Source organism: Trichosurus vulpecula, chromosome 8 (genome assembly GCF_011100635.1).
Source record: "Trichosurus vulpecula isolate mTriVul1 chromosome 8, mTriVul1.pri, whole genome shotgun sequence".
In the NCBI taxonomy this organism is placed as follows: Eukaryota; Metazoa; Chordata; class Mammalia; order Diprotodontia; family Phalangeridae; genus Trichosurus; species Trichosurus vulpecula.
The window spans coordinates 191,595,684-191,610,472 of NC_050580.1; the positions used below are offsets into that span (position 1 = coordinate 191,595,684).

The following is a 14,789-nucleotide window of genomic DNA, read 5'->3' on the forward strand; positions in this document are numbered from 1 at the left end:
CGGCTTTAAATCCAAAAGTTTGTGGAGCTGAACTTAATTGCAATCGCTTTATGTGCTTGAACTTAAACTGTGACTAAGACAAGATAAGTCTTTTTATGATTATTGCGGTTGCCGAGGGCCATTTACTGCATCTGGGGAGACCGACAAGGAGCAAGCGCGCTCTGGGCGCGTAGGGAATACAAGTCCTCAGCCAGAAGCGGCGTCTTCCTTAGGGATCACCCTGACGACGGGGGATGGGCCGGATCCCGGAACCCGAGAGTGGAGCCGACGGCTTCCGGCCGGGCTTTTTAGAACGGTGCGCCGACCAGGGCCGGCGGACCATGAGAAGGCCGGAGCCAGGCCCGGAGCTGAGCATGGAGGGGGATGTGCTGGACACGCTTGAGGCCCTGGGGTGAGTGTGTTTGGGGAACTTCCCCCTCGGGGAAAAGCCCCACTTCGCCTTCTTTTCGGGGAACCTTTCGCCAAAACCGCTCCCGGGGAGGGGTTGAACGTCTTGGACCTGGGAGGGGAACGGCGTCGATGGGGTTAAATGAGAAGGGGGACGAGGGGTCCCAGCGCCCCCTGGGGTCCAGAACGAGGCTGAGGCCGGGCCCGAGGCTGGGGAGCGGCGTGGTGTGTGTGTGTGTGGGGGAGGGGGCAGGGCCTAGGCTCCACTGACACCCCTCCTCGCCAGTCTCCCGCCTTTCTTCTCCGTCTTCTTCACGACCAGCCATTGTCCGGCCGCGTCGGGTACGTCCCGCCCCCTCGTGGCTGCAGCCCGCCCAGCGGGACGAAGGAACCACACTGGGAGCCCGCGCCTAGCGGCCCCTCTGCGGGAGGAAACGCCTCCTGCTGGAAGCTTACCGATGGGCGGGAGGTGGGGGGAGAGTTGGGAGAGTGGAGGGTTTGCGGAAACACCCGCTGCTCCCCCTTCAGTCCCCCCCCCCCCACTGCCCCAAGCGGAGCGACGATGGAATGGAAACTTTCACGAGGCCGCTAGGTGGCGCAGCGGATAAAGCGCTGGGCTTGGAGTCAGCAAGCCCTGAGTTCTAACGCAGCCTCACATACTTAGTAGCTGAGGGACCCTGCACAAGTCAGTCACTTCACCTCCCTCTGTCCCAGTTTCCTCATCTCTAAAACGGGGAACAAAAGCGCCTGCCTCCCAGGGTTGTTGTGAAGATCAAATGAGACAATAGTTGTAAAATGTTTTACAAACCTCAAAGTGCTCTCCGGGGTGTCCCAAATGTCTTAGTGCAGTTTTAAGCTTTATTATTATTATTATTATCGTTTTTAGTATTATTATCGCCAAGCTTTTATACAGGGTGTCCCAAAACTTTTAGCGAAGTTTTAAGCTTTATTATTAGTATCATCATCATCATCTGGCATTTACACTGGATATCCCAAAACTTATAAGTTATAAGCTTATAAAGCTTATAAGTTATAAGTTATAAGCTTATAAAGTTATAAGCTTTATTATCGTTTTTAGTATTATTATCACCAAGCTTTTATAGAGGGGGTCCCAAAACTCTTTGTGCAGCATTAAGCTATGTTATTAGCCAGCATTTATACACGGCGTCCCAAAAGTCTTAGTGCAGTCTGCTTCTGGGACACTGTTGTAACAATCCGGCTAGCAGCTGCGGTGGGGGTGAAAGACCAACACAAGCCCAACAACAAGAACGCTGCCAGCACAGGTTCTTTTGATCTGCTTTACTAAGGAAAGCAATGGTTAAGGGGTTAACAGTCTTGCTTTAATCCAGTGTACACATATCATTCACTCAGTTCAGGGGAAAAAGCCAGCACCCTGAGCTTCGGAGCAAATACAAACAAATTACAAACATACATTCATAAACAGACCAAATACCATTCATAGTTACCAAGGAACCAGCAACATCTGAGTGAGCCGGGAGGCTGTTAGAGCGGCTGCCCAGAGTCCCTCACCGACACTCCTCCAGGAGTGAGAGCCCCCAGCAAACAGCTCTGTTCTCTCTCTTTGTACACTCTTTAGCTGTCATCAAACCTGACCAGAACTCAGGCTCCTACTGTTGGCTCTGGTCTGAGCAGCTCAGGTTAGGAGCCTGAGGGCTTCACGCCCACATAGGCTTAGCACCTAGTAGATAGGGGTTTGGGCCTGGAGCTTTGCACCTAATTAAGGCTCAAAGACACTTAACCATTTTAAAACAGTAAAAAAGTCCCAACTTAATTGATGTTACAGACACCCTGTATAAATGCTAGTTATTATTATTACAGCTACTACTACAACTGTTACTACCACCACCACCACCACTACCACAACTTTTTCCCTGAGGTTGTAGTAAAGGCATTTCCTTGAATGAATGAACATGAATTTTCAAAAGCATTTATTAAGCACTTACCATGTAAAAGTAAAGACAGTCCTTGCTGTCAAGGAACTCACATTCTAATGGGAGAGAGAGTGTAAATGGAGGGTTCCATCTGTAGGTTAGATGAATCAGTGGAACTGCTTTATTGCATTTGCTTTTATTCATCTAGCACAGTATCCCACAAAGTTTACCCCAGTGGCTGGCATGTAATAAGTGCTTAATAAATGTTTGCTGATTTAATTCTTCTCCCTGCAGTGACAGCACTTGGTTACAGAGGATGCCTGCTGCTGGGTACATGTGGCAGCACTGGTTTTGGGAGTGGGCGTGGTGGAAATGATTGACTTAGCTACAGAAGCTGCAGGAAACAAAGGTTAAAATTTTAGTGAGGCTATTAGTCAGTTTACTTGATGAGAGTGATTTCATTGGTATGGGAACTTCAGATGAGGAAACTCCTTGTCCCAGTGTTTTTTGCCAACATAAGGACCAAGAGAGCAAAATGACTTGCTGTAGGTTGCACAGAAGTTGGGACTTCAACTGAAATCCTCCAGACTCAGAACACCAACCCTCCATCTACAATTCCAAAAATGACTCAACAATAATAATAACAATAATTGTAATAACTGACATTTATACGGCACCTTTGATCCTATCCCTTTTGGCCTCCTTAGCAAATTGCTTCTACTGTTGTCTCTGCTCTTATATTCAGACAGTTCCTATCTCTGGGTTCTTCCCTGCTGCCTACAAACATGTCCATGTCTCCCCCTTCCTTAAAAAACTCTGGCTCTATCTCACCATTTAGCTATCTTTTCATCTCTTCACTCCTTCTAGACTAAACACCTTGAGAAAGCAGTCTACATGGAACTCCACTTCACCTTTCACCTGCTTATTGGTAACCTTCCCCGCCCCCCCCCCCCCAGTCTGGCTTCTAACCTCATCATTCATTTGAAACTACTTTTTCCAGAGTTGTTATCTCTTAATTGCCATATCCAGTGACCCATTCTCAGTCCTCATCCTTCTTGACGTGTCTTCAACTTTAGATCTTGGGGATTACAATACCTCTTATATATTCTCTCCTCCCTAGGTTTTTGTGGCAGTGTTCTTTCCTGATTCTCTTACTGGTTCTCTTCCCATTATCTGACCACTCCTTTACGATTTCCTTGACTGTATCTTCAAGTCATACCTGCTAACAATGGGTTTCCCCCAAGGCTTTGTCTTGGGCCATATTCTCTTCTCTCTCTATACCAGGGATTCTTAACCTGGGATCTCACAGGGTGCATAGATCTATTTTAGGGGGTCTGTGAACTTGGATGAAAAAAAATGTTTTTACTTAAACATTGACTTCCTTTGCAATCCTATGTGTTTTATGCATTTACAAACATTATTCTGAGATGGGATTTGTAGAAGGGTCCACGACACAAAAGTGTTCACATGAAGAAACCCTGCCCTGTACTTTCTCATTTGATGATCTTATCAACTCTCATGGGTTCAGTTATCGTCTTTATGCAGGTGGTTGCCAGATCAAGGTATCCAGCCCCAGTTTCTCTCCCTAGTTTTTCACCGCCAATTGCCTTTTGGGTATCTCTAGCTAGATGTCTCATAGGCATCCAAATCCTTTCCTCTTCCCAACCTTTATGTTATTGAAAGGGCATTGACAGCCTTCCAGTCACCCAGGCTTGTGGCATTGGTGTCATCCCAAACGTCTCACTTGTATTCACTTCACAAATCTGTCTTTTTATCTTTACATCATCTCTTGAATACACCACCCTTTTTCCTCTGACACGGCCTCTATCCTGGTGCAGGCCCTCATCACATATTACCTGGATTATTGCAATAGCCTGCCTCAGCTCTCTCCCCACTCCAATCTGCCCTCCACTCAGCTGCGAAAGATATTTTCCTTTTGGCTTGACCCTGTCAACCCACTACTTCTTGCCTGTTATGAAGATTAAAAGACATAACTTATGTGAAAGTACCTTAAATTCTAAAAGGGCTTTTCTGAGTCCTTGGCTTGCAGAGGTGAATATTTTATCTTACCTTGCTGAATGTCAGACTTCTACTTCATTACCACTTACTGCAGATGCCTCACTGTGTGTGTGTGTGTGTGTGTGTGTGTACACATGTACCTTCTCCTCCCCCCAGCTTTCTAGCAACCCTTTATTTGTTGTCTTCCCCCATTAGAATGTAAACTTCTTGAGGACAAGAGCTACTTTGTTTGCTTATGTTTGTATTCTCCCACTTAGTACAGCCTGGTACATAGTAAAGGCTTGATAAATGCTATGTCAATCTATCTATTAATATATTAGATGTGTGAACATATGTGTAATTGAAAATAAGACCATTATGAAGAAACCATGCCTAACCCTTTATAACCTCAACAGTTATGCCAAATGCTAACTTGTAAGAAAAGTAACGTATCAATCACTCAGAATTGTTTTGCTCTAGTTTTTACTTTTTTATTCTTTTCTTTCTAGGTATGATGGTCCTCTCTTAGAAGAACAAGCACTTATCAAAGCAGTAGAAAGTGGCTTGTCCTCACCTGAATTTTCAGAGCTCTGCATATGGTTAGGATCTCAGATAAAACCATTATGTGACTTAGAAGAAAGCATCTCTTCAACAGCTGGTATTTCCATTGAACTTCATTTACCTTTTTGTTCAATTTTAATATGTAGTTAAGCCTTTTTTTAAAAAATTGTTTCTTTAGCCTTATTCTTGATATACAAAGAAATCCTTATTTAATATTTTTAGCATTTGATGATTGGAATCAATTTGGTTTATTGGAAAATGTGAAGAAGCTTAATTATAACTATGAGGATATTTTGGTTTAGAAAAACAGCATATCAAAATTATGTTAATCCAGTTTAAACTTATCTAAAATTGATGATTGCAGTTTATGTTCAGATATCTTAGATGTGTTTTGGCTTTAGTTTTTAAAAGAGACATAATCTGAACATGTTAATTCAGAGTCTTTTTTTTCTAGTCCATTTTGTTTTGAATTAATTGATTTGGAATCTCTAATTTCTGGACAGTAGAAAATGAAAATTTCATAAAATTTTTGACAATTTGGGGAAATTCCTGGGCAGGCTTTCTCCAGGGATCAGATTGTTAACTTTTTTGAACTTTTTACACCTCTTTCCCTACTGAGCTCACGTGTTGAGTAAAGCTCCAGGTTTCAATGACAGTGGGAACAGTAACTACCATAGCTCTGTATATAACATGTTGTTAATAGAAGGACTGCTTGTACATAGAATTGAATCAAATGTCTAGAAGAATCTATTCTTTTGACTATACATAGAAAACTTTCTGAATCAACATTCATACATAGCAATCAACAATCAACATAGCTGCAAGACAGGCTGCTCTCATATGAACTTCAGAGAACAAAAGTGAGCCATTAGATTCAGTCCAGGAATTGTACATAACTGAATATACACACAGATAGGATGGAAGTTGTTAATTTGTTGTGAAGTCAGTGAATATATGATTGTTATCACACATGGTTTTATATAACATAGTGACACTCAAAATTTTCAGATCATCTCTTTATGCAGGAAAGTATGCTGCATGTTTAAAAAATTATAGTGATTTAAGTTTGAAAATACTTATAAGCTCTAACTTGTCAAATTAATGTCCTTATGTTAAATTGTCAAGCGGCTAATCATTTTTTAAAAAGATTAAAACTTTAATTTTCAGTTGCCTTTACCTAAACTTAGGCAGCATATGTTATGTAAGGAAATAATTTGAAACAAGCGGGAAAAATGTTAAGTTAATTTGAAATTTAATATGAGGCCTATTTCAAGATCATAGAATTTGAGAGTTGGGAGAGACTCCAGCAGCCATCTAGACTAACCCCACCCCCAAAAAGAAACCCTACTGTAACAAAAGAAGCACATGGTCATCCAGCCTCTGCCTGAAGACCCCCAAGAAGGGGTGGGAAACCTGTCATCTCCTGAAGCAATTTATTCTGTTTTTGAACTGCTTTAATTAGTTATCAGGCAGTTAGGCAGCTTGGTGGATGGAGCACTGGACCTGGAATCAGAAAGAGCTGAGTTCAGATTTGGCCTCAGACACTTACTAGCTGTGTGACCCTAGGAAAGTCACTTAACTCTGTTTTCCTCAGTTTCCTCATCTATGAGCTGGAGAAGGAAATGGCAAAACACTTCACTGTCTTCCAGGAAAACCCCAAATAGACTCACAAAAGGTCAGACATGATTGAAATGATGCAACAACAACAACAAATTAGTCGTTTTTTCCTGGTAACAAGCCTAAACTCGAATGTTTGTGACTTCCGCCTATTGCTCTATATTCTGTCCTTTTGGGTCAAACAGAACAATTCTAATTCCTCCTCCCCGGCACAGCTCTTCAGATTATTGGAAGCCTGCTCTCATGTCCCTCCTTGAGTCTTTTCTTGGCTAAATAGCCCTAGTTTCTCAAGACCTTTCACCATGCTGATTGTCTTTCTCTGGATACACTCCACCTTATCCTTCTTAAAAAATGATACCCAGAACTGAAAAATACCCAAGTTGAAGTCCAACAGGGCAGGACACAGGGGATACCTTTCTATTCCTGGCATCGTTGTCTCCCTTAACACAGCCCAAGATCACGTTATCTTTTTTGGCTGCTAAGTCACACTGCTTGAGTTTGCAGTACCAAGACTCCCAGATCTCTTTCAGAAAAACTGTTACCTAATCATGACTCCTCATTCTTAGCTTGTGAACTGGATGTATTTTTTTGATACCCAAATGCAATACTTTGCATTTATTACTTTTGAATTTCATTTTTAAAAATATAGCCCAATGCCTCTCTGTTTACTCTGTCATCCAATGTGTTAGCTACCCCTTCTCAGCTTAGTGCAGTTTGTAGATTTTATGAGCTTGTCATCTATACATTTTTTCAGATCATAGATTAAAAAATGTTCAATAGCAAAGGACCGAACACAGATCCCTGGGGTTCTCTATAGGAGCTCTCCTGCCAACTTTACGTTCAGTCATTAACAGCTCCTCTTTGGCCATCCAACCAGTCCTGAATCTGTTTCCTTGTGTTGTTGTTTAATCCATATCTGTCAGTCTTCTTTACAAGAATAATATGAAGTATTTATCAAAAGCTTTTGTTGACAGCTACTTCTACCAGTTTAGTTATCCTGTCTTACAAGGAAATAATTTTAGTTTGTGTTTCAACAATCCGGCTAGCAGCTGCTGTGGGGGTGTAAAACCAACAACAACCAGCTCACAGAACACTGCCAGCACAGGTTCTTTTGATCTGCTTTTCTAAGGAAAGCAATGTTAAGCAGTTAACAATCTTACTTTAATCCAGCATACAAATATCATTCACTTGGTTCAGGGGAAAAAGCCAGCACCCTGAACTTCAGATTAAATACAGACAAATTACAAACATACATTTATAAACAGACCAAATACAATTCATAGTTACCAACATCTGAGTTCAGCCAGGAGGCTCTTAGAGTAGCTGCCCAGAGTCCCTCACCTCCAGGAGTGAGAGCCTCCAAGAGAATGCCAACCTCTGGGTTTATATATCTTGTTCAGGGTCAAAGGTGAGTCACACATGCGACTCACCCACGTGACCTAAAAGCGTCACAAAAATGCCACATAAACCCTCTGATGTCAGAAATATGTCACTCAAACCCATGTAAACTTAGGCTTTCCCTTGAGGCAAGGAGGCCATCAAAGACTCCTAATTTAATCAAGGAAACAAAGGCCAAACTCTTCAAGGACCCTTGGTTGAATAAGTGCTAAGAGCCCATCTTGATTCCCAATATAGTTTGGCATTATTAGTTTTTGGTGAGCCATTCTTCCACTTAGTAATCACTGTTTACCTATCTAGATATTTACGAACCATCCCTTTAATGATCCATTCTAGAATTTTCCCAGGAATCAGTCATACTCAATGGCCTGTAGTTTGCAGAATTCTCTTCCCATTTTTTGAAAATTGGAACATTCACCCTTCTCTAATCTTTGGTACTGTTTCCACTTTCTGTGATGAGTCAGAAAACACTTACAGTGACTAAGCAGTTACATTGGACACCTCTTTTTGGACTTAAGAATGTAGTTCATCTGGGCCAAATGACTTGAATTTATCATAGATTGCTAGGTGCCCTCTTACTGTGTCCTTACTTGGGTATCTGCTCTCTCAGTCATTTTTTGTTTTGTCATTTTCAGTATAAATGTCATTCTCCTTTGCTTAGAAAACAAAAGAAATATCCAGCAGCTCTACCTTTTCCACCCTAAGCAAAGGACCTATCCCTTCTTTGACTTTCATTTTCTCACCCTAAGCAAAGGACCTATCCCTTCTTTGACCTTCATTCTTCTCCCAGATTGTCCTTAGCTTCCCTTGTCCACCTCATTTTGAGATTTAGCAATCCTGACACTGTCTTTACATTTTAATAGGTAATAGCTGCCTTACTGCTTTACCAAGAATTTCAGAGTTTGAAGGGAACTCAGAGGCTGTCTAGTCCAGTCCCAATCTGAAAGCAATTCCCTTTTGTATGCTTGATATGGGATCATCCAGCTTCATCTTGGAGATGTGGAGAGATGTATCCTACTTTTTGGACATTTATCTTTGCAGCTTCTGCTCCATTGTACCAGGTTTTATCCTGTGGAGTGAGATGAAACCAGTCTGATCTCTCACCCACATGATAAACTTTCAAATTCTTGAGAACAGCTTTGTCCCCACTAGGTCTTCTCTCCCCTTGGGAAAACATCCACTGGTAACTTCAGCTGATTCTCATATAACATATGACATAGTTCCAAACCCCTAGTAGCCTTCTGGACATGTTCTGGCCTGTCAGTGGCCCTCAGCACTGAACATAATACTCAGATGTGGTGTTACGGGGCCAGAATATGGCGGGACTTTTCACTTCCTTTTATTTATATACATATTACTTTTATTCAGTATCTTAAAAGGTTAGAACTGGTAGAAACTTAAAACTTAGCTAAGCCCAACTTCTTTTTACAGATGATGAAACTCAGGCCCAGACAGGCCTGCCTGATTTGCCCTTGGTTACAAAGTTAGTTAGTAGTAGAACAGACTCTAGAACAGGACTCCTGGTTCCCAGTTCAGCGTAATTTTTACTGTTACATTATTACAAAAGAATTTCCTGATAGAATGAAATGCTACAATGCTCCATTAAATTCTCAGCACAGAAAGACGAGAGACCTGCCACACGCTTGGGGGCTAAAGCCTACCTGGGGAACCAATTTGTATGGTACATGAAGCATGCAGTGTGTCAGGTACATCACCCAGTGCAGATGCTTTTGGTAGTTTTGTGCTTGTTAAATACTTGTGGGCTCCCAGGTCATTCTCCTTCCTGTCTCAGCCAGCCAAAAAGTATTAAACACAGATATGTACCAGGAACTGATTATTCCCTGACAGAAGCAAAGTAGTTAAGTACTTGGCTCACTGTCTTCTTCACCTTAACTTTTTCCTTGTTTACATACATCAGAATTCTTGCTCTTGGAGTAGAATACTTGTGTTTGGTGAGTTCTAGGGCCAAGTTTATCACTTTCCTTAATTCCTATAACCTTGCCTTTTGTTCATCCTCACCACACAAGAGTGACCCTATCCTTGAAATGCTACATCACCCAAAGGTATTCCATTTCCGTAGCCAAGAATCTGAAATTCTTTTATCCGTCCATCCCTGCCCTACTCCTAAATCCGCGTATACTTATGGTTTTTCGTCCCTCAGCCCCTTAGTATTCTTCTAGCACATTTCTCATCCCTGTTCCCATTTCCTTTTCTTTTTTTCCCAAACTTGACACTGTAGTTAACCAGTTCAACTGTAAAAAGTCCACTACTTCTGAATTACTTATCCTAGCAACCCTTATCTCTCTTGCCAAGTCCTAATCTTAGATTATTCCCATTGTCTGATTCCTCTGCTTCTACTTTTATGGTGCTGCTGAAAGGTTTTACAGGAAGTCATGTAAAAATTTTGTTGTCCAGGTACACTACGTATTGGTTATCTAATCTCAACTGGTACCTTGGTGCTACAAGCCAATACTTTTACATCTACTCCCAATAAAAGCTATTCTAAACCTTCTTTTCTTTCTTTGAGTCTCCCATACCACCTCTTCCCCAATCCTCTCAGCAGAGGTACTTGTTTTATCCTTTACTGAGAAAATAGAGGTCTTTCTCTTTAAGTTCTCTTTTTTCTCTGAATCTCAAAATCTTTTGATATCATTCCTTATTCTATTGTTCTTTATTATAGCATATGATAAAAAGGTAGCTTTTTTAAAAAGTAAAGGCCAGTCTCCCTACATATACCCTCATCTTATCCAATAGAAGATAATGCAAATAATTTACTATTATCCACACTCCCCCTCACCCCCAATTTTCAATCTCCCTGTATACTGTTGTACTTCCTGCTCCCTTCAAAAACACATCTAGGCCTCCTCAGAAAAACCCTCAGTGGGCCCTCCCGTGTCCTCCAGCTATTTCTGTAGCTTGCCCTGCATTCCCATAGTTGCCAGTGGTCTCTTCATTTCTCAATATAATGGCCTTTTCCCAGTCGTTGTCTTTGCTGAGCTCTCTGTAGCATTTGACATGGACTACCTGATCTTTCTGGATAGTTTCTCCTTTCTGTGTTTTCATGACACTGTTCTTTGCTGGTTCTTCTTTTACATCAGGGCTGTCCAAAATGCGGCCCACAGTGTGATTTATGTGCCCCCGCCTACAAGCATAGAAATTTACACAAATGCTTTAGTAAATGAAGCTGAGCTACTGCAAAGCTTTCACTAAAATGGCAAATCAAAATATAGTGTTTCAATAAAAACTTAAGGTTGGACAGCCGTGTCTTATATAACTCCTTGTTAGTCTCCTTTGCTAGGTCGTCATTCATGTCGTGCCCTATAATTATGTATGTCCCTTAGAGTTCTGTCCTGGGCCCCCTTCCCTCTCTCTCTACAGTGACTTCAGCTATCATAGATTCAGTTACCATCTCTATTCAGATGTTTCCCAGATATGTTTTTTTCAGCCCTAGTCTTTCTTAAGCTTGAGTCCTGTATCACCAGCTGTCTGTTAATCATTTCAAACTGGATCTCCCATACATATCTTCAAAGTCACATGTGTAAATCAGCTCCCCCAACTCACTGATCTCATGAACTTGCCTATTTCAGACAAGATCACCACCGCCCTTCTAGTTGCTAAGGTTCGTAACCTCAGGTTATCCTTGACTCTACTCTCCCTCATACTTTATCCCTTTATAATTACTTAACAAATCTTCTGTCTCTTGTGTCTGACCTGTTTTTCCCATTCAAGCAGCTACTACCTTAGTCCAGTCTCTCATAGCACCTTTTGCTTATGCTGTTGGTCTTTTTGCCGTATCTTTCCCCTCTCCCTTCCATCTTCCACATACATACCTGCCAAGGTGATTTTCTTAAAGCACATGACTGAGCGTGTCAATCTCCTTGCTTAAATAAACAGCAGTGACTCCCTCTTGCCTCTAGGATCAAATAAAAATTCCTTTGTTTGGCGTATGGGTACCTGTTGTCTCTGTCAATGAAACATAAGATCCTTCAACAAAGGAGCCATTTCATTTCATCTTTGTTTCTCCCAGGGCATAGTACCTGGCACATAGTAGGCACTTAATAAATAACATGTTGATTAGTGCCTTCATTAGTAGGAAATCCTGCTTTCTACCATATGTCTTTCAGTTTAATTTTCATCTAAGTTGGGATAGTATTTTATTTATTTTGCCTAGGTGGTCAGTATATGTTTGATGAATTATTTTTTATCTTTTTTTTTTCTTTAAAGGAAGTGAAGATATAGAGAGCTTCCAGCTTGAGATAAGTGGCTTTCTGAAAGAATTGTCCTGTCCCTATTCAACACTCATCTCAGGAGATGTTAAAGATCGTTTAAAAAAGAAAGATGACTGTTTGAAACTCTTACGTAAGTTATAGCTTACTTAATGTCCTTGAGTGATGTGTATTGTTTTTAACCTGTTATTTATGTTTGATCATGCATGTATGTGTGTGTGTATTCACTTACAAACGTATGTTAAGTGGTAGGGAAGTGATTGTATTTTTCAAAGGCTTTGCAGGAGAGCATTTAAGTACAGGCCAGAGATGGAGCTACCATGTTTTCCAAGGATAGAGTTTAAGCCAAAAGGTGAGCCACCTGTTAAAAGTTTCCTAGTAAGGAGGGTATAGAACAGTTCCAGGCTGTTTTGGTGAAAAGAGTTATTACGCTCACAGATGAAATTATAGACCTTAAAACATTTATGTATGTATGTGTTGATATCTTTGAGGTCAAGATTATGATAAAATTTCACTAGTGAAAAATACAGATCTTTAATCATAATATTGAAATTGGATTAATTTGCCCTGTTTTAATAGGTAGTATATTTCAGTCATACTTGCATTTTTCTAATTATGGTAATAGAATATTAGCCAGGATTTGTAAGGTTTTTTATTTTATTTTAACATAGTTCTGTAGTAGTTTTTGTTATATTTAATCTCTTCATGTTTATAATTTTGACATGTCATTTTAAAGTATTTTTTAGAGATCTGGTAGTAATTAATACAAATTAAAAATTCTTTTTGATGAAAGGCAGAAAGTACCAGACTTGGAGTTGGGAGAAACCTGTATTTGAATTGTACCACTAAGATCTACTATTTTTGAGACCATGTCCAGGTCATTTAACATTACTGAACCTTAGTTTTCTCATCTGTAAAATGGCGATAGTAATAGTCTTTATTTCATAGGATTGTGGCTAGGATCAAATGAGATAATAATGTGAAAGCATTTTGCAGACCTTAGTGGAACACTATGTAAACGTCAGCTATTATTGTTAGTACTTTCAGATGAAAGGGAGATGCCGTGTTTTTTGATATACAATGGCAAGAGATTTATTTCTAATCATTTTCTAAACATAGATTTCTAAACATAGCCATAGATTTTATATCAAAGATCTGTTTAGAGCAAGGGTTCTTAACTTTTTTGTGTGTCATGGACCCGTTTGGCACTCTGGCTGACCTTTTCTCAGAATGATGTTTTTTAAATACATAAGATAAAATATACAGGATTACAAAAGAAATAAGTCGTATTGAAATAAAGATGTATTTTTCCCTCCTAAATTCACAGACCCCCTTAAAACTCTATCCATCCATCATCACTCCAGCTCCCAATTCAACTCCTCTCTTAGACCCCTCAGAGAATACTTGAGACTGAATGGGAAAGTTACATAAAGCTAGTGTGTTTATACTGTAGTAATATATAACTTAATTCCCTCACTTCTGTTTTTTTTTTTGTTATTTTCACCACTTAATATTTATATGAAATAGATGTAATACGTGAAATTTGTGTGAAATAGATGTAATGAAATAGATGTAATGTTTTGTCTTTGCGTACTATCCATTCATAATAATGAGAATCATACTATAGTTATTGTGTAGTTAGTTAAAGTGATTTGTTTATCCTTTGAAATCTTACTCTGATGCCCCATGGTGGCATTGAGATCACTGAATCTTTGAAGTTTCTGCTAATGTAGTATAAACTGTGGTAGGTCCTTCCAGAACTTGAAAAGAGTTCAAGTATGGACCTGGTGATCAATAAATGAAGCATTTATTAAGCAGGTCCTGTGTACCAGGCACATAGTACAAATTGTCACAAAGAATGAAACCATCCTTAATCTTAAGGGCCTTTCTAGTGATAGAGTAACAACATATAAATAAATAAAGAAATGTATGACAAATGCAAAGAAAATGGGTATAAAGAGTAGACAAATGTGAGGTATTTAAGGAGGAAGGGCACTAGCACTTGGGAAGATCAGGAAAGGCTTCGTGTAGAAGGTTATGCATGAACTGCATCTTGAAGGAAGAGAGTAATTATTTAAGGCTGAAATAAAGGAATACATTCCAGACATGGGGCACAGCCAGTGCAAAGGAACAGAGGTGAGAGATGCAGTGTTGTGTGTGAGGAAAAGAGGACAGTGTTGGTTGGATCACAGAATATGAAGAGGGAGGGTCGTACAGTGAGGTTGGAAAATTAGATTGTGGCCAGTTGTGAAGGGAAAAACAAATTGATTGAGCAGGGGTGTGACATGTTCAGATCTGTATTTAAGGAAGATTTTTTTTGGAAGAAGTGTGGGAGATGGACTAAAGTGGGAGATCCTTGAAGGAGGGAGAATATTTAGGTGTCCATTGCAGTAATCTCTGTGAGGTGTGATGAGGGCCTGAACTAAGAAGGAGATGATTTAGGAGGCTGTTGCAATAATCTAGGTGAGAGGTGACGTGGGTCTGTGTGAGCAGAGAGAAGGCGAGGCAGAGATGGCAAGACCTGGCAGAACTGATTAGATGCATGGAATGAAGGAGAATGGGGAGTTGAGAATACTACCAAGCAAGGTAACAGATTGGCCACAACCACTGATGAAATCTTATTAATAGCCAATGGGAGATTTATGATATGTGTCATTGGAAAGATTATCTAAATGGGCAAATCCCCAATACTTCAAAGTATTGGAAGCAA

General features: G+C 40.4%; 1 protein-coding gene across 1 annotated transcript in view; it reads left to right on the forward strand.

Annotated features, from left to right (window-relative positions):
* The first annotated feature begins 306 nt into the window (after positions 1-306).
* The window catches only part of FAM98B (family with sequence similarity 98 member B), a 40,557-nt gene continuing 26,074 nt past the window's right edge, over positions 307-14,789 (forward strand). The window contains exons 1-3 of the mRNA XM_036736835.1: positions 307-391; positions 4,787-4,935; positions 12,078-12,212. Of these exons, the coding sequence (XP_036592730.1) occupies positions 321-391; positions 4,787-4,935; positions 12,078-12,212 (355 nt within the window). The 5' untranslated portion in view covers positions 307-320. The remainder of the gene's footprint in view (positions 392-4,786; positions 4,936-12,077; positions 12,213-14,789) is intronic.